The sequence below is a fragment of the Channa argus genome, chromosome 16 (genome assembly GCF_033026475.1).
Source record: "Channa argus isolate prfri chromosome 16, Channa argus male v1.0, whole genome shotgun sequence".
Taxonomy (NCBI): domain Eukaryota; kingdom Metazoa; phylum Chordata; class Actinopteri; order Anabantiformes; family Channidae; genus Channa; species Channa argus.
Window position 1 is genome coordinate 2,562,501 of NC_090212.1, and position 25,363 is coordinate 2,587,863.

Genomic DNA, 25,363 nt, shown 5'->3' on the forward strand with positions numbered 1-25,363 from the left:
GCTGCTGCAATAAAAGGTAGTCCTACCCTAATTACTGATTAACTAGGCAGCTCCTTATTTTGTTAGTCAGGACTGAGTCACTGTTGGTCCTACACATCCCAGGCCTGGTCTGGGTTGTCCCCTTTGAAGCTTCAGGCTGTGCTAAGAGCTCAACATGGTGTACTGCAGAGGTGTGTGTTTGTGTGTGTGTGTGTGTGTTCATGTTCATGGAAGACACACATGCTACTGTGTGAGCTGAATAGATTAGTATGTCTGCAAGCTAAAATGGGCTACTGCTGCAGCACGCCAATCCTCAACTGATAAAGGCGCACACACACCAAGGCACATACACAAGCATGTGAACACACACACTAGAGCACCCGTTATCTCCAAAAGAACGATAGACTTGGCAAACATATCTATAACTATAGATAGCTGCAGATGGGATCTTTTCAGATAGCAGATAGGTGTGTGTGTGCATGCCTGCGCACACCACCATCTAATTCGTTTTGCTCTTTTTTATCTCTGTGACTATGTGCATTTGTGTGCATTCAAGCATTTCTATAATGCATATAGTGTATTCGTCCTCTGTGTACACTTATCTTTTGAGTGATGCATATATGTGTGGGTGTTTCCCTGAGTGTGTGTTTGCTGTGCATGCTCATTTTTCGGAGCGCAGCCAGGACATGGCCTCAGGGCTGCTGGGGGTATTAGGGACTATTTTTTAGCAGGGAAGCGGATTAGGGGAGCACAGGGAATGGCGTGGCTGAGGCTGATTTTCTGTCAACAGCCTCAGTTATCCCTCAATCCCTTCCTGTGAGGGAACTGGGACCACACTCTGAGTTGTGCCCGGGGCTCGCACAGGGAGAGAGACATTGACAATCACAAATAGCGAGAAAGAGGATGAAAAAAGCAAGAGAGTGATAAAAATGGACAGAGGAAGTGGGATAAAGGTGAGACAAAATTTATTAAAAAACATGAAAAACCGAGCAACAAATCACACCAGGATCAGGGATTTTATGATAATGATCGTCAACTCATGTTAACTAAACTCAAATATAGACTGAGAGCTACCAAATCCCCATTATTGGCATCTGAAGAGAGACATTTTTTGCTGTGAATCCCACTGTGAGAACACTGGATTTTCTATATGATTTGTGTGGGTATGAGTGTGTGAATCAGACACGGCGGATTTCTCCACGTGTGTGTGTTTATTGTTTTGTGTTTTCATATGGGCAGATCAAATATGCTGAGTGAACAAACAGTTCAGTAATGGCCCTTAAACTGCCTGGGTGTTTTAATGTTGTCTGGCCATGTTCCACAGAATTCATTGTTCATCACAACAGCAGCTGCCTTGCTGCTAACTGGTCAGTCCATGCTGACCCCTGTTTGCAACAAGACCGCTAGTTGCTCTTAAAGTCCAAACTACAAATTAATTTACACACTCACTAATAACTACAGTAGTAATACACTCTCTAGTCATATTACTCCGTTAAATACTTTTGTCGTTTCTGTTATGTTTTCAGGTTGTCTATCCCTCCGTCCATCTGTCCATATTTCTTCCAAATATTGATTATATTTTGGTGTTCAAAGGTAACGGTGATCTCATGTCCATCCAAGTTCCTCTGTCCCATTTTTGTGAATGCAGAATCTCAGCAGTGCCTTAGGGGAATTACCTTAAAGTTGTCCACTTGGAAGTTTCACTGAGAGGCGGCAGTGGTTTAGTTGGTAGTGTGGTCACCCATTGACTGCGGGGTTGGTAGTTTGCAGCCCAACATCCGCTGGGGCATTTGTCGACTGGGCAAGATACTGAACTCCCAAATTACCCAACCCCAGCTGCTGAGGTTGAATACATTCTTAATGGAGGAACACTGGGGACTGTTGTAGCAGGAAGGGCATCTGGTGTAAAAACATGTGCCAAATAAATTTCCAGACCACACGATCCACTGTAAGCTGAAACACAAACATGTACTTGAATTTATGGATTAGAGTTAAAGTCTGGACAAACGTACATGTATTCTAAACTGCAACTTAACCGGAGTGTATGTTTTTGTCCCAGGGTGTGGAGTGTCCGATACAACCACAGCCATGACCAGTTGGTGTTGACAGCAAGCAGTGACAGTCGCCTCATTCTCTCCAATATGGTGTCCATCTCCTCAGAGCCATTTGGACACTTGATGGATGATGACGAGCTCAGCGAGGGAGAGGAGAGCCACCAGGACAACAAGTAAGAGAAGGCCTTAAGGCTTTACATAAATCCAAAAATCAACAGTAAAATTTGATTTGTATAAATGGTCCACAGAGTCTCACTTAAGTGTTATAGGAATGAACTTTAAGGTGCTTTAAAAGCTGTTTTTTTTTTTTTTTTTTTTTTTTCGGTATTTTGATGAAAATAGCTTTTTACCTCATGATCTCATCTTATAATTCGGGAGAAAGAAATATATTTTTATTCTGTTTTGCTTCTATATGTTGCTGTAATTCCATATCTTATGATCTTATTTAGTTACACAGTCTGTGGTTGAATCAAGCCTACGATGAAATAGTTCTGTGTGTGTGTGCGTGCGTGTACAAAACCACACTAGATATTTGGAACTGTTCATTTGATATTAGCCTTTTTTAAGATTAAAGCTGACTGCCTGAACTTTCACATTCACATGCTTTGACACTTAGAATGAGATAAAAGTAGACCAGTAAAACATTAAAAATATGTTACTGTCAAAACACTTAAGGAGCTTTTCTGTGTAGCATCAAGCGTTGATTTGAAAAATTGCAACGATATCAACTGTAATGGTTACCATTCAGTGCTTTCCAAATGTGCCACTGTCCTCTATCCATTATGGTCCCATTCCCCCTCTCATCCATAACTACCAGCTCTTACACTCAATGACCGACTCTCATCCAAAATTATCAACTCTTCTTCCTAATCACCAGCACTCAGCCTCAGTTTTAACCCTTCCACTATAGTTATTGGCCCCTCTTGTACATACAGTACGTGTCCACTCCACAGTACCTGGACCACTACATGTACGACTGTCCACAGTTTGGGCTATTTTCTGACTTCATATCGTGGCTTTTAAAATTCAACAGTTCCATCAAATTTAAGTATGGTAATTAATTTAGGGCACAGGCAAAGCAAGCTTAGAATTGTGTTGTACTTATAGACAGATTGTGTTGGTTTGGCTTGTTTGCAAATGTGACCATGACTAAAAATAATAAATTCCAACAAAACTCTGGGCTTCATAATAGCCTCACTATTTGGCATAGATTTTGCAAATGTAATACTCGAGAATAGTGGCCTGTAGGTGCACACGCATCAAAAGTAAAAACACGATGATATTTCACAAAACACAACAGCAAAAGAAAAATCACAACGTTTTACAAAACACAACAGCGTTTAATGAAACACAACAACATGTCAGCAAACATAACAACATTTTGCAAAACACAATGACATTTCAGGACACACAAAAATATTTCACGAAACCCAGCATTTCTCAAAGTACAGTATTTCAGGAAACATCGACATTTCAAGAAAAACAACATTTCAGGGCACATAATGACATTTTAGGAGAAATAACATTTAATGAAACAAAAGGATTTTGCTTTTAAACAAAACCCCATTTCAAACACAAAGATGGCACGAGTTACCGAACGGTGCTTGCTCTGGATCAGACAGAACTACCGACACATTATGTTATGTTGTTTTTTCTTTGAACAGTGCTCTCTTTGCAGCACCTGCTGAACATTTCCCCATAACAGATAAGCCTGGGCTTGAGCCCATGATTGTCTGTTATGATGAAATTCTGTGCTGGTTCTCCAAAGAGAGCACTGTTCAAAGAAAAAAAAAGGAAAAAACACAACTTAGCAAAAGAAACCTGTGGGTTTGTCCCACCGGTTGTAGTCAGTGTTTCTTCATACTTGTTCGGTCGTTCGGAACGTCGTTACCTAAAATATTGTTGTAATTTTGAAAATGTTGTGTGTTGTGTTTATGAGATGTTGTTTTCTTTTCTGTTGTTCTGTTTTGCACTTAGGGACCACCAAACTATAGGGATGAGCAGCATTTGTTTCCAAAATATATTCCCTTAGTATTGTGATTACCATTATAGCAGGTGCTAATTTTGCAATGTTAGCGTTCTTAAAAGTTTATTTGGATAAGAACCATGTATCTTAATGCATATAGATACATTGAGTTGTCAGTTAAAGCTTACATTAGATAACTTTATAGCCCTATAGAATATATTCATATATCTACCCTCCTTAAGAAGATCAGAAACTGTTTGTCTTACACAATTTACCCCTCTTAGCTTTAACAAAAACCTAAGAATAAAAACTAGCCACATGTGCTGTACCTAAAAACGGGAAACATGGTTACTCTTAATTGTAATGTATAGTATGATAAAATGTACTCACAGTTAAATCGACCAGGGAGAGATATGTAGTACCTTTAAAAAAAAAAAAAAAAAAAGCTAAGTCAAAGTCCACTGTTTGATGTGCTCACACACATACTGTAGCCTCTTGATCAGTTCATCCACAGACAATCTATATCAGCAGAATGCTTTTATGTTAAGCTGTGTCCCAGATGGAGCAGCTATTGTTTGTGTGAAGTAGTTAGTCTGTAAAATAAATTCAAATATGTATGTCACTCTTTTCCCCAAGGACTCCTTACAGCTTTGGGTTTGGGAGGAATTTGCGATAGAAATAATGTTGGATCATAATTCTAGCCTTTTATTTATCATCACATTGTTGTAGCAATGGGGAAACTGCCTCCGTGCTGGGGATGCTTCTATTTGTGTTCTGAATGCATAAACAGTGAAAAAACAAAGTCGATATACTCCTGTCGTCGGCAGGTAAAGGGGCCCATAGCAAGAAGCAACTTCGTCTTAGTTTGGCTCACCTGAGGTTGGCTCACGGATAACACATGATGCCACAAAGCCACTTATAAAGCAGCTTTGTGAAGCCTTGCAATAGCCTATCTGGCTGCACGTGTCAATGTAGCCATTCACATGATAGCTGAAGTATACTGGATGTCACTTTATCGCAATATAGGGAACCTATACAAATGATAATTTTACCAGTTGTCTGACTGATCAGTGGTCAGGCTGTTGATCAGTTCTAATCAGATCCTCTGAACTTAACCCACACTGGAGCAGCATATAGTGTGCGCACCACACCGATTAAAAGTGAGCCAGCTTTGTGATGCTGAAAAACCTAAATTAAACTGGAAGATTAAACCAGAAAAGTACGTCTGTCTTTTTGTACCACAGTATGAGAACATTTGAGGAAAGATTTTACGACAGTGTGTTCCATTAGTTTCTTGTTGCTTTTTGTCTTTTAGCTTTTGCCTCTTTCAGGTGGTTTTCCACAGTGTGTTGCTTGTTCTTGCGGATACCACCATACCACTGTACATTAGACTAATTTTTAAATGAACTCAACTTGATGCAGTTTGTGACATTTAACACTAGCTAAATGTTAAAAACAAGACAGAGGCAAGTTGTTTATTTAGGCAATTACATTAAGTGTCCTCTAAACACCGGTGACCATAACTAACCTGCATGATTTGCACAATGATTCAAAACCATTCATATCATTATGCCAGATGTAATGCAATCCTCTGCCATGCACCTCTCTGTTTTTTTATTTGTGTGTCTGTAATGCAGAAGTAAGGAGCCCCTGAAGGACAGCGTGGTGTCAACCTATGAGGAGCATGAAGACAGTGTGTATGCTGCAGAGTGGTCATCAGCTGACCCCTGGCTCTTTGCCTCACTCAGCTATGACGGCCGCCTCGTCATCAACAGGGTCCCCCGTGTACTCAAATACCGCATCCTGCTCTGAGAAAGGGAGGGCAGGGTGTGTGTGTGTGTGTGTGTGTGTGTGTGTGTGTGTGTGTGGTGTAAGAGTGTAAGAGTCCAAATAAAGAGAGGGCAGCACATCTGTTCACATTGGTTTGTACCTTTTAGACATTCCAAGCAAAGTACATATGAAGTCAACAGCAAGACTGACTGTGTGTGATGTTAATATATTGTAGCATGCTTGTCCAATTTAAATCTGTTAACAAAAATCTGTCAATATCCCAATTAAAGTACAAAATCATGGATAATTATTTGCCGAGTTGTGCTTGCTAAGTGTTAGCTATGATGTACTAAGAGCAAAAAAATAACTGTCCTATCATTACATGCATTCATGTTTTGGTCACTGATTATCTTTCAAAAAAGAAACCTACAATCTTATCTGAAATAATAAGCCAAAAGTAAACCAAAAAAAAAAGACATAAAAGAATAAAAATTCAGTCTTTGCATTTGATTTTCTAATTTTAAACAACAACAACAGCAGAGTGCTTAGTTTTCTTTAAATATGCTAAATAACTGACTGGTGGTAAGGTAGTCGTCCATGGACCACAGGGTCAGTGGTTCGATCCTTGGTCCCGGCTACATGTCGAAGTGTCCTTGGGCAAGACACTGAACCCTAAATTGCTCCCGGTGGGTCAAGTGAGCACATTGCATGTCAGCTACCGCCATTGGTTTGTGAGTGTGTGTGTGTGTGTGTGTGTGTGTGTGTGTGAATGGGAATCAACATTGTAAGGCGCTTTGCATGAAAGTGCTATATAAGTGGCCATTTACCATTTATTTTTTATTTTGAAATATAACTATATTCCTATTATTTATATTTTGTTCCTAATAAATCTTTCTGTACCGTTTTTTTTATATGTGGTATTATTTACAATATTCAGAATTGCTTCAAATAATCTAAAGCAAAGTCGGATTTTTTTTTTCTCTTTTTTTATTTTTTTTTTATATTTTCGGCTATTGTGCTGTTGTGCAGATCTTATGTATTGAGATAAAGTGAATGGATATTAAGAGATAGCCAAGCCAAGAGATTTGATGCATTAGTCAAATTTGTAAATATAGGAGTTTGAGCTACTTTCAACAGTTACTTGAAAGAAAGTGGATATTTATTTTGTGGTTGTTAGATGTCACAGCAGCATATAATATCTGTCACCTATCCTGCTTCGTAAACTTGCTGACTTGTGTTTGGAGATGGGTTTAACATAATGAAACAAATCAGCGTAGTCACAATCTGCTAAACCTGTTGGATCACATTTCAGAATGTCTGTAAACATACCAGCAGGGAGAATGTGTGGGTCAACTACCCGTTATTGTGTGATTGTTTCCACAAATCTTTGTCTGCTTTCACAATCCAGACCAAAAAATCCATCCTGTTCTGTTTGTGTAGAGATCTGTTCCCCCATCGAGAAATTTCCCTTTGCGTTAAGCGTCTAAATAACAGCCTCAAGGTTTGGCTTTAAATGCCGAGCTGTGGAACGAAAGATATAAAGATTAAAAAAATGCTGAGTCAAAGCCGTGTTCATAACTGCTAAAATACCTTGAACTGCCGCTCTAGCTAAATACCAAGGCTTTCCATCAATTGATGTGTCAGCGCTGCAGTTATAGTTAACACTAGCAGTTTATTCTTACATTTGAATACCATCCCAACGAGCTAGTTTAACTTGGAAGGTTGTAGTTACAGTATCTTGAGCATAAATTATGTGCCTTACATTTTAGATACTTTTCTGTCCAATAGGCAAGGCCAACACAAGGTATGTTAAGCTGTGCAGCTGCTGCATGTTTGCAGATTTTTCTGATTTCTGATTCAGATTTTTCTGATTTTTTGTTCTCCTTTCAAGTTGGAATCAGAAAAAGCCATAGTTCTTTCGTTATGTTAACACTCACAACAAAGCCACACACATGGAAGTTGGAAGGCTATTGTGTGAGTTAAAACATGGCACACGATTGAGAAAAGTCACAAAATGTCTGCCCGACTTTATGTAACGTTAAGGAGAAACACATCTCGATAGAGGAACAGACTTCAACACACCCATGATAAACCTTAGCAAGTTTGTAAGAATCGCAGCCATGACATGTCCAGTAAACACTTTACTCAATACCAATTCCCACGCCACAGGTAATACACTTATAATCATGAACCAGAGGCCAAATAATGCAGCCACCAGTATCACAGGGCACTGTATTCTGCACCACGTCAGCAACTCGTCCAATATGGTGAAAACAACAAAGTTGTGTAAAACCTCCATACAGGAAAGAAAAGTGGAGCAAAGTGTAACACTGGGTGATACCGTTTGTCGGTAGCTTTTAAAGGACTGTAGATTTATATTGACTAGATGGAATAATGAGTTAACTACATATTTACTGCTGTTTTTATTGCCTACAGCATCACATTCTTCTTCTTCTCGTCTTATTTCTCCCGAGTGCCTCAGAATTTACTCTTCTATCTCTTGTCCACATGCCCACTCCTCCCTCCCTCCCCCCCTCTCTGGCTTCATACAGTGTATGTTGAGGCTGGTCGATAGTGACAGTCCAAGCCTTTGTTATGGCAGACACCATTGACAGGCCTTTTAATTGCAGCCTGACTCTATGGATCGCAAATTCACGTGCACGCTTACACACACACAATGGAGCCAAGGGAGGGGCACGGGTACTTCATTAGCTATGCCAGTTGGGGCAGGCAGTACTGTGGCTGAATACAGAGTACATTCAGCTATCTAATCAAAGAAACTGCTCACAGAAACACATACGCACGCACACACACACACACACACACACACACACACAGAGCCCTTGTTACCCTGCAGTCAATTATTGAGAGGAGCGATCTGGGTGGAGATATAGAGGGATGGTGAGTGGTGAAAAGGTAATCGCCTAATCTCACCCATCTGGAAACTTGTGATGCTTGTCACAAAGACACACATGCAACAGTCATTGTCATATCGACGCTGTTTCCAGGCACCTGGGTATAAACAGATGTGATTGTGTGTCAATGTATGTATATACTCTATAGAAAGACCCTATTTAAAAACACTGGAAAAAAATGATTGATATCATCCTCTATCATGCAGAATATCCAGCAGGTGTTATAAATGCAGCTTTGTGACCCATCAGTCAATCCACCTGCTAATAACAGCTGACTATTTGCATGTGAATCGATGACGGCACCTCTTTAGTATTCCTGAAAGGCTTGCCCAGAACAAAAAACTCTAAGTATGATGCATTGATAGTCAATGCAGTGATTTGGACACATGTTACTGCTGACACTGTAATTACCCAGCACACTCTGCTGCATTCATTTTGAGCCATGTACAGGCTGCAGCATTCGCCTGGCCGACAGTGGCAGAAGGAGGAAACAAGGCTTTTTGCTCATCCACTAACATGGAACAAATTTGTAATCTTATTGCTGTCAGTGATATGTCAGTTAAAGTACTGTGCGAAAGTCTTGGGCCAATATTAGATTGTTTTAGCGATGTTATTATGAGCATACATCATATGTATTTCACACTCTTTACAAAAATACAACTAAAATATACAGTAGGAAATATGTCCACAATGATAAAAACAAAAAAGATTAAACTCTCAAAACTAGAGTGGAAGTTCATACATGTCGCCCAGTGGAGCACCAGGCATGGCAGGTGTGTGTGTGTGTGTGTGTGAGAGAGAGAGAAGGAGAAGGAGAAGGAGAAGCAACATTGTAAAGCCCCTTGGATAAGTGCTAAGCAGACTATTTATCAAAATGTTTAATGATGAGAACATTTTAGTGTTTCCTCTTTGAGAAGCCAGAAGTCCAACATAAAGCTGGTTCAGCATTTGAAAGCTTCAAGTGAATGTCAAGTTGATCTTGCCACAGTACGAAGTAGCTTGGTCTTGGATTGGCCTATAGCAGCCAAGGAAAGACAGAAAGGGAGCAGGGAGACATGGCTGAGATATCCAAAAGCTTGTCGATTGGAGTGGAAAAGAAGTTTATGGAGCAATGAAGCAAAGTTCTTTTTTGGGACTGATTGTCGACACTGTAAGAAAAAGAGTTGAAGGAAGGTGGAAGAATGGATGCGTGCAGCCTTTGCTGAAACATTGTGGAGGGTCTGTAATGGTTTACAGGGCTGAATGTCTAGCAGTAGTCTTGGTGATATTGTCTGAATTATTAGGATCAAGAAGTTCAGACATGTTTTAGTTCATCATCCCTTCGTTCTGGAAGGCATCTGATTGGGAATAGTTTTATTTTTCAGCCGTAACCGTGATCCCAAGCACACTGCTTATACAGCAAAATTATTTTGTAAAAGAACAGAAAACAGCCTCCACAGAGTCCAGACCTAAATATCATGGAGGCAGCATGGGATCACCTGGAGAGAGAGAGACAAAAAAAGACAGTCTAACTCTTAGAAGTGTGGAAGGAAGCCTGGTTTAATATGCCCAAAGAATACTTCCAACTTCAAAACAGTACCTGCCAAAAAAATCAACATGTGCTAAGTGCAAAAGAAGGTCAAGAGAAGGAACACGTTTCCTTGTTCTGAAAAATGTATATAATTTAATTATTGTGTACATATTTTATATCATAAGATCTGCTTATGTACACTGATTGTCATGATGATTGTTTTGCACTGTACCAAAACAGTAGCTGTTAGTCCTCGTCCTCAAGGACCCCTGATCTGCTTGTTTTTCAACTAACCCTGCACTGTCCTGGACAATCAGAAGCTAAAAGATACTAATTCACTTTGTCTTCCCCCTCTCCACACTCATCTGAGATGCATATTTTTATTTCAGTTGTACAGGTACAAGTATATGTGAAAATACCAACCAAACCAGATTAAACTGGTTAAATTGTCTTATGGAGGAGGCTGGAATATTTTGGCTTCTCCAAAGCTGGACATAGTTCTTTGAATAATTGTGGCCTGGGGTGTCCTGTAACTAATATCAGTCACATCCAACCCCAAGAAGTTGTTTGGTTCTGCCATAATCTTCTGATTGAATAAGTTCCACCTACTGTTTATCATTTTTTTTGTTTGTATGTTTGTTTGTTTGCTTGTTTGTTGTCTTTTCAGCTTATCCTGTGAGTTCAGGGTCGCAACAGCGGATGATTGTCCGTGTGTTGATTTGGCAGTTTTTACCCCGGATGCCCTTCCTGGCGCAACCCTCCCCACTTTCTACCGGGCTTGGACCGGTATAAGCTCCACCCGCTGTTTCTCAGTAGTGGTGGAAAAGAGGAAAAGCCTCCTATCTTTCAACCTGAGGTTAGGATATAAACATTGAATTATAGGAGCAGTTTTTGGACAAAAGCCTTTTTCTTGGTTCTAGTTACCATGGTTACAAAACAATTAGGATGGACAAGTTAGGAAGTTTCTGTATTTCGTCCTTTGTTCGCTTTCCTGTCGTCAAAACTGCTCCAACCTGCAAAAGCATGGATTTAGAAAGTTCCTCATGTCATCAGACACCACTAAGTAGAAGATCTTAGGCGCCATCAGTTGCGAGATGGAGCAGCCAGTTATAATATTTTGGCTTATTTGTCTCGAAAGAAGATATATCTGTGATGGTCATCACGGTTGCATGTGTTAAATAGTTTGCACCACTCTGGAAGTGCTCTGATATCCAAAGCAGCCAATAGCTGCTGTGTCATAAAAAATCCGGGGAGGGGTGGGTGGTTTTACCTGGAGGTCACGTGTCTGGGAGTGGGTTACTTGGAGGTCACGTGTCTGGGAGTCGTACGTGCCAGCCAGCCAGGCTTCCTTAGGTCATACAACTCTTGACCTGGAATAGGAGATGACAGTGCTGTTGTAGCTGCTGGCAACTGCACACGAGTTAGTGTGCTCGCCTGGGAAGGTACTGGCATGATACTGAGAGAAAATGAATGAAATATTAATGTGGCTGGGAAATGGGATGTTGTTATCTTAAGCAAAACAGAAACATATTACTGCAATACACTTTCACTATATGGAAGAATCACAGAGGCCTTTGCATCTCATGTTCTTAACTAACATTACGTCTAGGAGGAAATCGCCACTGAGGCATAAAGTACACATTTCATGATTTCAGAGATCAGTGGGCACAACTATATATATCCATTCATCAAATCTCTCTTTCAGAAAATGCAATTGATGCTGCCACTTGTTTAATATATCACTTAATTCCTACTCTGTCAACAACATCATACACATGTCTTACACCACCAATGCAGAGCGCTTCCAAAACATAAAGTGTTTGTGTAACGTTTTGAAAGGCGGTAATTGTACCTGAGGGTCACCCGGGTGTCGTTCTCAAAGGGCGGAGGCGGAATTGGATTCAGCTGCTGTGGAAATGAAATAAAAAAATTAGATTTCATTTAATTATTTATTCATGTCGGAGATGCAATATGGAGCCACCTGGGGTGTTTGTGTGTTTGTGTGTGAGAGCGAGTGGTGGTTTTAGGTGATTATTACCTCAGAGAGTTTGACTCATTTGCATGGAGGAGAATTTATATGACCCCTTGAAAGGAAAATTATGCACAAACACGCTTCTCTCCGCAGGAAGTGGAGAGAGAAAGACAAAGAAAAGAAAGAGGGACTGAAGAAAGGGGACATTAGAGGTTCGTAGAAAGCACCCATGGGAGACACGAGAGTGACATGACCAAGAAAAGCATGCAGAGGACCTTTGAATGTGTGTGTGCGAGCTAGGCCAGGTCCTCGAAAGGGTTGACGGGGGGTTTAATTTCTTCCAGAATCAGGCAGATCCAGAATTTATCCAGCATCTTTAGTGCACGTGTTTCAAACGTGATGGCTATTTTACAGTTTACACTATTTTACTCCTGAGCTAGAAGCCCTTCAGGAACCTGCTCGAGATCACTTTGTTCTGGCAAAAGGTTCCCCACATGGGTCAGAAGACTGATATTCCACCCACCGCCTTTGAAATATGTATCCCGAGACAGGATTTACAGTGCAACCAGCTTGTGGAGGATTAAAATACACAAACCATTTGAAATGGGCAAGGATTTAGTGTAGAAGGGGGTGGGCCTGGCCAACAATCTGTTAAATGTTAACCCATTTGGACCCAAGCTGCAGCGGGCTCTTTGTTAGTGAATTTTCCAAGGCTCTTCACTCTTTGGTTGTGGAATCCCACATGAAACGCCCCCCCCATCACTTTTGATGTTTGCTGGGAGGATGCACGAGTAGCTACTTAACATCAACAACAACCTTTCAGTCAGGGAAAAAGTTCCAGCGTGCTGTAAGCAGCTTTTTTCATTTCTCCTAAATAAACTTATTCGGGAAGAGTCAAACAGACGATCAAGCCATCGTTGAAATTTCTGGAGAGGTCTGTCCTCAGAGTAGGTTTAAGGATAATGTAGTAGTACACCTTATCAAACGCACAGTAAAAGACTGGTACTCGCGTTCCTACCACTTTCTCCCCCTTGGCCTTTGTGTTTGATTTCATTCAGCTTTGTCTGGCTCACCGACCTTCCTTTCTTCCAGGGTGAAAGGCTCTACAATGGACGAGGTGCCATCGCGATGCGGCATGCCCCGAGCTCCTTTCTCCCACCTTATTGTTCTCCAATTACTGAACAAGCACACGGGGTGGATCCAGCATTATTTATGGGTCCTTGCCACCACAACGCGCACATAATTACCTCTCAAAAGCTGTAATTGTGCTCATTTCTCATGTCCACGGCGGACATCCACTCCCATGCCCTCACGCTGTTTCCATGGAGATTGAGAGCCAATTGCCGCTGAAGGACACCACGGGTCGTAGGTCGCTCTCTGGATTGAGGGAGGTGTTTGTGCACTGGACGGTGGAATTGGGTTGAGCGAATTGTACTTTGCTGTCAGTGACGGTGGTTCACACTGTATAGGCTTTGAGCAGCTTCTCCAAGATGTCAAAATAGTAATTAAAGTGTTACTTATACCTATTTGGAAATTTAATTAGAGTGCTGTCTTTTCTGTCATTTAGACTCGTTTGTTGAAGTGGATGCTTTTTTTTTTTTTTTTTTTTTCTTTTTTCAGTGGAACCAAATGAAAATGCATGCTGCATAATTCTCCTGCTTCAGTTTGTGACTTCAGTTTTGAGGCTGACTGACTAATGATTGAAGTGACTGTTGAGTCCGTCAGCAGCATCCGGGCAATACAGAGTGACAGTTTGTACACGTTTGATCAATGGTGCATAGCTCAGGGACCGAGCAAGAGCAGGGGGCATTTGCAACTCTCAGACCTCTTTGTCTTTTAAAAGGCCCACGAATGGCACCCCATGAAATCCATTAACACCAATTTAGCCACAGCCGTACAGCTTAGAGCTCCGTGAACACTCGGCTCATGGTGAATTAACAATGGATTTTTTTAAACTTTGGCGATTGAGTTGATTGCGGAGAACTGTTTTCAGGACCTGGTGTGTCATTCATCATTAGTATGTGGTGTAAAGGCCTCTCAATGTGGGACTTTTCAGTGTGCATTCTATCCAGCCTCTTCTTATATAATGAAAGTTGTATTTATAATATTTCTTTTTTTCTTTTTTTATTTTCTCAGCTCTTTTGAAATGATCCTGTTTTAATACAAGTTGTCAAAGTGGCTGCTTAAAGGAGTATTACTATGAGTTTGTCTGGTCCTTTTCCCTCAAAAATAATAATGGAATCTATGTCTTTAAAAAATCTATCTAACAAAAAAAAAAAGAAAAGAAAGAAAGAAATGCTTACCTCATACACAATTCTGCCCACCAGCTTCAAAGCAAAGTTTGGATCCTGAAGTTTGAATCTTGTCCAACCAGAACTGGATATGCCAAACATTAACGTCCACTATCTCCAAGACCTGCAGAAATAGAACTGGTTGTCACTCGACGTGATCGTCCTCAATGTAATGTGGAGTTGACCTCGGGAAGGTCATGGCTATTAGGAAATTAGTGGACACCTGACACTTACTTTGTAAATACAGGTTCATAAGTATTTTAATAGTGACAAAATTTGGATCATTTTGTCTCTGAATGACACCACAATGAAACAATCAAGATGGGTTTAAAGTGCAGACTGTCAGTTGGGCTTACTGTAATATTTTTGATTGAATACTTAACAGTGGAGGAAAGGTTTTTTTATTGACAGACGCCCAATTTTAGGTGCTCAAAATTAGTGAGCCACATTAACTTAATCCTAAATTAAATTGTGGGATGAAATCTTTTCCAGGCAATCCTTGTTTGAGGTGTGGAGCCCACAGACTCGACGCAGTGATGCTTCACCAGGCTTTTATTGCAGCTGTCCTTACTTTCTGCTTGTTTTTGGGAAGCTTTGCCTTCAGCAAGTGAAATGCATGCTCAATTGGATTCAGGTCACATGATTGACTTCGCTGTCATTGACTTCAGGCAGTCATTGACTGCAGAGGATCTGGAAGCAAGTATTAGAGCTGACAGTTTAATTTATGATCATGTTACTTTGCCGAATTATATATGAAAACAATGGTTGAGTTTTCTGCAGTGAACATACAGCTAAGTGCTAATTGAAAGTGCACATAAAGCACATGTGCGGAGCACGCAAATAATAAAATATAAAATGCTGAAAGTCCAATCAATAATCAAATACTTATGAAACCACACCTCATTTTCAGTTTGTGCCATCATTTTTAACAACAGCACACTTTAAAATGTGGGTTTTTTTCTCAAAAAGCTATTTATTTTTTTTAAATGCAGATTTACAACAGAGTAGGTCTTACATAGAACACGATCCAGCCCATATGGACCAGTTAGTAGCTATATTTATAGAGCATTTTATGTCCATTGTGCCACAAACAAAACTTGTCACAACAAATGTGCCATCTACAAATATTCTCCACAACCCCTGAACCATTCACGTTATTTCATGAGATTGTGTGAATGAGTTTTGAAGCATCTCTTTGTGATGGGAGCAGGCACTTGCGGCTTGTACAGTAAACTCTGCTTTCGTGCAGGAATGAGTATATACAGTCTTCATGTACATGCACATTGTGTGTTACTGTTTACACATCTTCACTACATGCATAGCCACTTACTGTATACTGCCGCATGTCACATCATTGATGCACTGATGCATATGGATTAACTATCTGGCTATGTGTGTGTGTGTGTGTGTGTGTGTGTGTGTGTGTGTGTGTGTGTGTGTGTGTGTGTGTGTGTGTGTGTGTGTGTGTGTGTGATCATGCTCTCTCCTCCTCTGACTCATGCCTGTTGGACTGTCTGGGTGCACAGTCACTCCCCCTCACTCTTTCTCCCTCTCCTCCTTGCTCCCTCACTCACATCAAGCATGTCATCCACCACAGAGTGCTTGAACACACTCATGGGAACTGCCTGACCCAGATCTGTCTTCTCCCCTGCCCAGTTGACCACACACACACGCAGGAACTGCAGGCACAGATGCACTTGACATTTGGGTCACTGACAAGACATCAGGTGAGGACAGAGGAACCCAGGTGACAAGGAGAAGCAGTGAACCTTCTCTGTGATATTGGCCCTGTGAGCCCGAGAATACACAAACACACTCACAAACACACACTTGTCTCCATGCTGTGTTTGCCTGTCAAGCAAACAGGAATAACAGTGTATGTTTCTCTACTCTGAAAGCCAGTGAAGGCCTCACTGTTCAGAAAATGGCCTTCCACAGCTCTCATCACAGCACTTGTGAGAGCTTCCTGCTTGATATCAGGGCCACAGAATACACCCACAGAAAAGCTGCTGCAGATTATTGATGAGCTAAAGTCAGTGCTTCAGCAACGGCAGATGCAGGAGCAGCAATCAGGTGATGAAAAAGAGTTGAGCCAGATGTTCTAGACAGCTTTAAATAAATGATCAGTCAATCCTTCCTCATTGCTACTGTTACCTACATAGGTGTGTGTGTGAACACACAGATGAAATAGCGTATCTGAGGTAGTAAACAGTACATGAAGTGGTGCTGATAAACACTTTACATTCATCTAATCATCTGATTGGCCCAATAACTGGCTCACTGATGACCAAAGCGCAAGTACAAGAGTCAGAAGTTGTGGAGTTGTTGGTGGAGACCAAAGCTATGTTCATGCAGCTTTAGTTCCATTCTTAGAGCATATTGTGATCGTATCACTTGGTTAGAAGTAGCTGGCCTGATGATTCCGTCAGCATGTAATTTACATCCTCTGCTCTGACCAAACGGTCGTTCCTGACTGGTCTGCTGCTGATGCTGATTTACATACAATGACAGTGTTCTTTGTCTTTATATGTTGTGTGTGTGTGAGTGTGTGTAATGATGATGATGAGACTGTGATGATCAGATTTTCCTCAGTTTTTTTAGTATCAAAAATCTGTTATTTAAGGCCACATAGGCCATGCTGTTGTAATATGCACAAGATGTGGTTTGGCATTGTGTTGCTGGAATAAGCAAGATTTCCCTGAAATAGATGGTTGTCTTGATCCCAGCATGTCGTGCCAAATACCTTCAGATACTGGTCAGCGACAGAATTTCAGCAGAATTGTATCTGTTTAAAATAAAGTGCTGCATGAAAGGCTGAAATATTTACTCTTTACGCAGTGTCTCAACTTCTTTAGAAATGAGGTTGCAATTCCTTCATGTAAGGAAGTAAACAGACTTCTCTGCTTCAGTTTCTGCTTAAGTCAAGATTGTCATTATTGGCTGTCACTTGGCTGAGTTATGTGAGAGGATATTTGAGTTGAGCTTTTATTCACTTTCCCATTTAGCTGGGTCCTTTTTGAATCTGCCATGTTGGAGAAGCAAGCACCCACAACCAGATGTTTTGCTCCATTGGTCCTGGCTCAACCATAAAGTTTTATAAGATCTTGCCACTCTTCATGCTTTGATGTAGTAATTGTATAATATGTGTCACACAAGTCTCCTGTGGGCAGTGAACATCAAAGATTACATGAAGGACTGTAAAACAGTGAGTTGCAAACTCACTCAGCAAGACGGACACCGAGAGACTCACATCTTGTTTTAGGTGGAAGGACCAAGGTTATTTTATTTAACTAAAACTAAAACTGACACACTTGACACAAACTGAAATTAAATTTAAAACAAAATTGAGACATTGTTAAAAGGTAAGTCAAACTAAATAGAAATGACAAGTAATGAAACAAACCAAAAATGTTGGGATGTAAAACTGGGAAGTGCCATCATGAGTCTGGCTCTGGAGAACGAGGAGGCTGTTTATACTAAGTTACCAAGTTGCACATCACTCGGTGTTTGCCTCTACTTACCAATGTAATTTGTACAATGAACACACACGTTAAGAATAGACTTCGCCAGCCAGCTCTTCTTGGTGAGAAACTGACTGCAATGCAGGGAGATCTTTCTATTGTGTCGGGGATTGTTGAATACCTGAGTGGCAGACCCCAGTATGTATGTCTGCAGCACGACGTGTCACACAGAGTGGTGAGTAACACTGGGGCCCTACAAGGCACAGTCCTCTCTCCCTTCCTCTGCACCCTTTATACCACGGACTTCAGCTACCAGACAGATTCGTGCCACCTTCACAAGTTTTCTGATGACTCTGCCATAGTTGGATGTATCAGTAAGGGTGACGAGTCTGAGTACAGAGTTGTGGTGGATAACTTTGTCAAATAATGTGAGCAGAACCATTTGCAGCTCAATGTGGCGAAGACAAGGGAGCTGTCGGGGAGGCTAAGGCAATAACGACTCCAGTTTCTATTCAGGGTCACAGTGTGGAAGTTGTGGAGGATTATAAACACCTCGGACTGTTTATTGAGAATAAACTGCACTGGGGTAGGTGCACTAAAGCCCTCTATAAGAAGGGCCAGAGCCGCCTCTATTTTCTGAGGAGGCTCAGCTCCTTTACCATCTGTCAAACCTTGCTGAGGATGTTTTATGAGTCTGCCTGTCTGTCTGAGAGCTGCAGATGCCAGCAGACTAAATAAACTGATCAGAAGGGCCAGTGACATTGTGTGGATGGAGCTGGACACTTTAACAGCAGTGATGCTCTCCAAGCTGCAACTGATAATGGAGAATGGTTCCCATCCTCTGCATGACATGCTGGTGACGCATAGAAGCACCTTCAGCATCTGGGACAAAATCAATTTCCCCACAAGGATTAATAAAGTGTTTCTAATTCTGATTCTGAATAGACATTTAGAAAAAAAAAAAGTAAAACTAACTTTTAGTTCAAAGAAATAAAAATGAAAACTGAAGAATACTGAAACTGTAACAGATGTGCAGAATATGCACCTACATATTCCTACATACATGAAAGTGAATTATAAAATCGGATGTTAATAGGTGTTTACAAGAAATAGTAGGGTGATAGTTTTCCCTTCAGAGATGTTTGAAAAGTAGGATTAAAAAGTTTAAAAGTTGAGAAAAAATTAACTTTTTATTTCTCAGATGTATTAATTTTTTTTGTCAACACAAACAAATCATCTGTGTTCTTTGTAAGCTAATTGTGCAGTTGAAATATTTTTAGGAACCAGCCTTTCTATTTTGTAATTACCTGTATCTAACTACATTATATACTGTTTATTGTCGAATGCAGCTTTGCATGGCTTCCTTTGAAATGTTTGGATTTGTTCAGATAAAATAATCCTAGTTAAAGAAAGATTTTCTTATTTTTTGTCACAGTGCAATGGCTCTGCTGACATTACTGTTGAATATAATAAACTACCAAATTCAAACATATTCAAAGTTATTATTCACAGCTATCAGTGAACCTGTATTTCAATCCCAATGTAAGAGATTTAATATATAAGTAATTTGGAAGCAAAATTTCTGGTAGTAAACAGTAGTTTTAGTAGTAGTAGTATATTAATGTAAAGAGTTGGAGAAATTGAATTGAAGATGTATTTTTATCCATTTATCCAAATGGAGATTACAGGCAAGCTAAGATGTGTGCAAGTCATCTGGTTGAAAAGGTGTCATTAACATACAGTAGAAACGATCAGGCAAGTGAACGGATGATAGAACCCAGGGATGTGGGATAGAAGGAGAAGGGAAGAGAGACTAGAACTGAACCTTGGGGCACTTTGATGGAGTGTGAACTGGATACTTACCAAGATAACTTGAAGGTTTGCCTGTGTAGGTAGGAGACGAACATGCACAAGATACGGTGGCACATTTATAAAATTCTTTAAATTGCTTGAAAGTAAAATTTACAGAATAAAACAAAAATGTTCAGGTATAATACTGTTTATATGAATAACTAGAAAAAGCATTTCCATGGGCGTTTCCATTCAATGGTGTTTGCTGTAATTGCTGAAAGTTTTGCTTTTGCTGAAATAGCTCTAAAGAAATGTCTCTTCCTTATATACTGGTTGGGGAAATTCTGAAGCCAGTTAGCCTTAAAAACTTCAAGGCAATTGTGTGATGTCAATAATGATTTAATAGATTTTTAAAACTATAATAATTTTAAAAAGTATGAAAGATATTAAAAAGCTGTATAAGTAATGACGTCCTTTATAAGCTAAACGTTTTGAAGTTTGAACAGAAAATGTGAGAATGAAAAAATGTGCCAAAGTCGTTAGTCGCACCAAAAGTCAGAATAACAATAAATACTAGGATATAATAAATAATTTTTTAAAAATACTGATAATTAAATATTCCAGCCTCAGATTTGACCGTTGCTCCAGTGGCTGAAACTTCTACTGCACCTACCAAACACCCTCTCACTCTGGCAGGGGTGTCACCTGGGGTTGCCAAACAGATTGCGTCCCCTGGTTCCTCTTTGAACCCATCCCCGGGACCTGAAACAGATCGGAAGTGTTCCGTGAGACGCCAAACCCAGAGAGGAGGATCTGTTCAGGAGGGTCTGACAGGAGGGTCTGTTTGATAACAGTGTCAAAGGCTGCAGAGAGAAGATGGAGTAGGCTCATCATACTGTGTGTTCATCAGTCACGCTGTCATGTATCAGGTACATCCTGATAATCAGAAAATATTGCATGTCCTAATAATGTGGGAAAATGTCTCATCATTAAATGTACTACTGTCGATCTCATAAAAATGAGAAACTGTAGTCTAATCATTTTAGCCTACAGTGTTCATTTTCCCACAGCATTTATTCCTTTTACCTTCAATTACAGCCATGTGATGATGCATATTTAATCCTGTTTAATTGAATATATGATCAAACATAATTGAAATCTGCATCCATTTTCCTTGCACCCTGTTGTTATGGGGGACATCTCCCTTCATGTCTCCCTTTATGTCTCCCCCACATACACAAAATCTCTCAGAAATCTCACTTTCTGGCAAAAGCCACTCTGAGCTTCATTCATGGCTGTAACAATCTATTCTCTGAGGTGTTTGCTCCTTTATCTGCTCAGGCCTCAGTGTTTCTGTTTACGTATGTGTGTGTGTGTGTGTGTGTGTGTGTGTGTGTGTGTGTGTGTGTGCCTGCCTGCCTGCTATAATAAGCCTCGCTCTACGTCTCCCTCCCTCCTGCCTCCCAGTTCCACTTTCTGAGCGATGTGGGTGGAGGAGGAAGTGACCTATATAGGCTGCATCTCTCCCTCTCTCTTCTGCTTGAGCTTCCTGCATTTCCAGGATGTGTGATATGTGTGTGTGTGGAAGAGAAAGAGAGAGAAAGAGTGCAGTGGAAGGCATGTATGAATAATTCAGCAGATGCCTCAACACGACTGCCTTCAATAAAACCATCCCCCTTAATGAGTCTTAATGACAGCCACAGTGTGGAGACAATCAAAGGGTGTGTGTGTGTGTATGTATATATATATATATCTATATATAGATATATATATACATACATAAATATATACACACACACACATATGTGTGTGTGTGTGAGTGTGTGTGTGTGCAAGTAGAGTGTGGGTAGGAAGAGGGAACTTTGGTGCTAGATTTGGTGGAGTGTGTGTGAATCATGGTGTGCATGTGTTGCCACATGCTCTCGTGTGTGAGCCCGTGCAGGTACAGAGCTGAGCGCTGCCTTTGCCCCGGGCTCTGTCAAGGTTGCCCTGGGTAATACTACCTGAGACTTTGAAAAGAACATGAAAGCTGACTTCTCAGCAGGGGAGGTGAGAGGAGAAGCTTGCTGGGGTGGAGCAGCTGAGGAGACGAGCAGCAGCATCCTTCCCTCCCATCGGCTCTTCGGTCTTGTTTGTGGGTTTGAACTCTGAAAATGACTTCATGCTTCTTACTCCTCCTCCTCTTAGTGTTTACAGCATCTCTCTTCTTTTTTTCACTTTGACCACTTTATCATGAGGACTAGAGAATCCTTTATTTTCTGGAATTCACAGGGCAGGGCTTCTCCCATTTTTGCTGAATTAGTGTTTCAGATGTGATGGCGGAGAATAGATGAATGGAAAAAGTTTGTTTTTTTGACAATGAAGATGCAGTGACAATTCAAACCACTTATGGAAAAGATTTGAAAATGCATTACATAGCACAGTCATTTGAAACTTCGTTAAAGTGACCTGAGCTTTTGACTCAACACTGATATTAGCCAGTCACATCTCCATCCATTCAACCAGAGTTTTGATGACGTGATTTTACACGGACATGGAAATTGTGGTAAGGGGTTAGGGAAACCTGATAGAATGCAGATTTCTCTGGCATGTGCCATAGGCATGACCAGGTTTCTTGTCCAACAGCAAAGTTGCATAACAAAGGCTGCAGAGCTACAGAGCTACAAAGGCTGAATGAGGAAAAGATCGTTACCAGAGCAATACCACCTTGTTTTTTACACAAAGTGTTTAAAAGAAAAGTCTAAATAAGTCATGTTCCACCGCAGACTTTTCTTTCTAATTCAGACAGTTGGCACAATGTATCAGCTTTGTTTCTCCCCTCTCTTTTCCTCTCTCCCCACTGCATTGTCACTGTGCTTCTCCATTCCGCAGAGACACGAACTCAAAAAAAAGAAAAAAAAAAAGGTCAGAAAGCATCACTTCCTATCACTACACAGTTACAATGTGGGAACCAGGCTTCCAAAGTAGGTCCAAACTTTTTCATCTTCTAAAATATGGCAGCCACAGTCACTCCTGCATCTGTCATGTTTACTATAACTGCTATTTGTTTCCTCTTTATCATAACATTGAAATGGAGAAAATTTAAAGAGGATTACTGCAGCATTAATATGGACTGATAACAGCTGATAACACCCCATTGAATGGGATCATAACTCAGTCAATTTAACCACAACACATTGCAGAGCACAGTACTGCGTGGACATACTGTAGCTATTGCTGCAGTACTTATGCATTTATAGGGCTGCATGGATAAATCTGTGCAGAGGAGTCTAGTATGACTATTTGGAGTAGTTTTCTGTCTGGACCCACCAGCAAGAGTAGCCAGGATAAAGTTATTGAACAGATTTTTGCTTGCAGAACAACACCGTGGAAATGTCCTTGTAAAATCAGTGGGTGTTGATGAAAATCAGCAGTGAAAGTGTCACCTATTTAGCAGTAACTGCAGTGTCCATAGCAGAGTTAGCAGATTCATACTAAAATAAAATAAAAATGATAAGGAAGGAATGATTTGTTAAGGTGGCCCAGCAACAATGAAAACATAACTATATGTACGTAGAAAATAATATATAAATCATACATACATTAATTTGTTAGCTGAAGCATGTGTTGTTCCATGATTAGTGTGGTGGTGAATGTGTGTTGTTGTTGTTCTGAGGTATAAAGATGAAATCTAAATGAAATATTATCAATCTGAGGCATTAACATTCCGTTCTCTCAAGAAAATGAGAACAAAATGCAAACAGGTGATCTGTTCGAACCCCCACAGCCTCCATGTCTGGAGAATTAAGTCACCAAAGTCAACATTCCTTGTAAGAATGTACAGTACGAAAATCAACCCAAAAAGGACCCGTGAGTTTATCCTGCTGACCGTTCGCTTTTCTTCCAGATAAGTGGAGCAGCAGCCTGATATGAAATCAGTTTCAATCTCAAACTCATTTCCACTCAAAATATCACTTCCAGCCCTCTGACCCTGTGTTTTGTGTCTCTCAGTCCAGCTGCTGGAGACGGTGCCGTGCTGGCTGTTGTGTTCCACAAAGCCACAGATGACCCTGTCACCACCAGCCCAGCAACAGATGTAGGGGCCACGGCTGGCATGCAGGTGTCACTGCCCAAACAGCTGTGCCACCAGAGGCGGGTAGTCTCACTGGCAATGATTGATGACTCGGACAAGTTTTGCCATCTCCACTAGCCCCCGACAACTTCTGGACTGTGCGGTTTCCCAACACGACTGGTAAATTTAACGGAAAGATACAGAGACGTTTCATCCAAACTACTCTGAATTTAACTTGAATCAGAAACTCTGAAATCTGAAAATCTTCATTTGGCTTTAGGTCTGTTCTTTTTATTGGGAGGGGAGATTTTAAAGTTGCCTGTAAATTGGTCACATATCCTATTTGAATTATAAAAATAAATAAATAAATAATTATATATGTCTTTGAGACCATATAGAGTGAATAATCCTAACTCAAACAACTGCTTTTGGATGGCATTACGTTCTAAGGTTTAGCCATGGACCTCTCTTCTTTGTTCTCCCCTCTCAAACAACAAAACATGCCAGCAGCTCAGGACCAGATTTTTCTTTTTGTTTCACTGACTGCAACATGAAAACATTTCTGTATCTTTCGTTTGGTGGCACTTGTGTTCACTCGCACTCCCCAGTGTTTCACATTAAAACAAACCATTTCTCTCTTACCTACAGATACGTACAGACATGGGGATTATTGTTGCTACACTTCTTCAAGAAACGAGGAACAACTTTTTTCCCTGTTATAACCTGACAAAAGTAATGCAGGAAATAAAATGTTAAGAAATAACACAAATATAAATCCGACTTTGGAATTGTTCATGATTCAACTAAATATTTTCAGTATTAGACGAAAGGCCAATTTAAACAGCAAACTGACTACTTTTCAGAAAAAAAAATTAATAATTATTATATGACTGATATACTACAAGATTAAAGACGTGATGATACAGAAAAATTACAGGAAATACGTACTTTGAAATGTTACGATAATCCAGTCATTCATAATCTTTTGTAAGAAATCTGTTCCGGTCATTTTCATTTGTTGTTGTATTAAAATTATTGTGTTGAATCTAATATTTAAAGCCAGTTTATTACTTTTGTTATTCTTTTTTATTCTTTTTTTTTTAAACTTTTGTCAGTTTAAATTTATTTTAGAAAAAATTGTGGGTTTCTTTTTTTTTTTTTCCCTTGAAAGTGGAACAACAATTTTGTCTACATCTGTTGGTGATCTGAACCATGAAGTATTTCTGAATGCCACTATCTTCACCTAATGATGAAATATTGTCTCCATTAGTTCATTCAAACAATCAACCTTTTGCTCCAGATAAAATTCTTGTGGGAGAATTAATTTAATGCTCGTTTCACTGAGACGGAGTGAGCAAGTTTCCAAACATGGAGTTCAATGTCAAATTCTTCATCAAATCTCATGGACCCAAGTCAGTCTCCATCAGATGTGAACCCAGGATCAGGATCTTAACCCAGTGTGGGATCATTGCCATTAGGCTCCTGGCTCTATTAGACAGAGGCTCTGCATTGTTTTACAATGGCAAATTCCAACCAATCTTAGAAACCTTGATGTATTTGTTGCTTTATTGGCCATAAGGCTCCTGTAAGCTATGTATTTTTC

General features: G+C 40.3%; 1 protein-coding gene across 2 annotated transcripts in view; it reads left to right on the forward strand.

Moving 5' to 3' along the window:
- eipr1 (EARP complex and GARP complex interacting protein 1) overlaps window positions 1-24,752 on the forward strand; it is a 66,914-nt gene extending 42,162 nt beyond the window's left edge. The window contains exons 8-10 of one of the 2 annotated variants that reach the window (XM_067480107.1): window positions 2,039-2,206; window positions 23,700-23,940; window positions 24,409-24,752. In XM_067480107.1, the coding sequence (XP_067336208.1) occupies window positions 2,039-2,206; window positions 23,700-23,898 (367 nt within the window). In that variant the 3' untranslated portion in view covers window positions 23,899-23,940; window positions 24,409-24,752. Of the gene's footprint in view, window positions 1-2,038; window positions 2,207-5,636; window positions 6,674-23,699; window positions 23,941-24,408 lie in introns of those variants that run through there. The other variant, XM_067480108.1, reaches the window with a different exon arrangement.
- The last annotated feature ends 611 nt before the right edge of the window (window positions 24,753-25,363 follow it).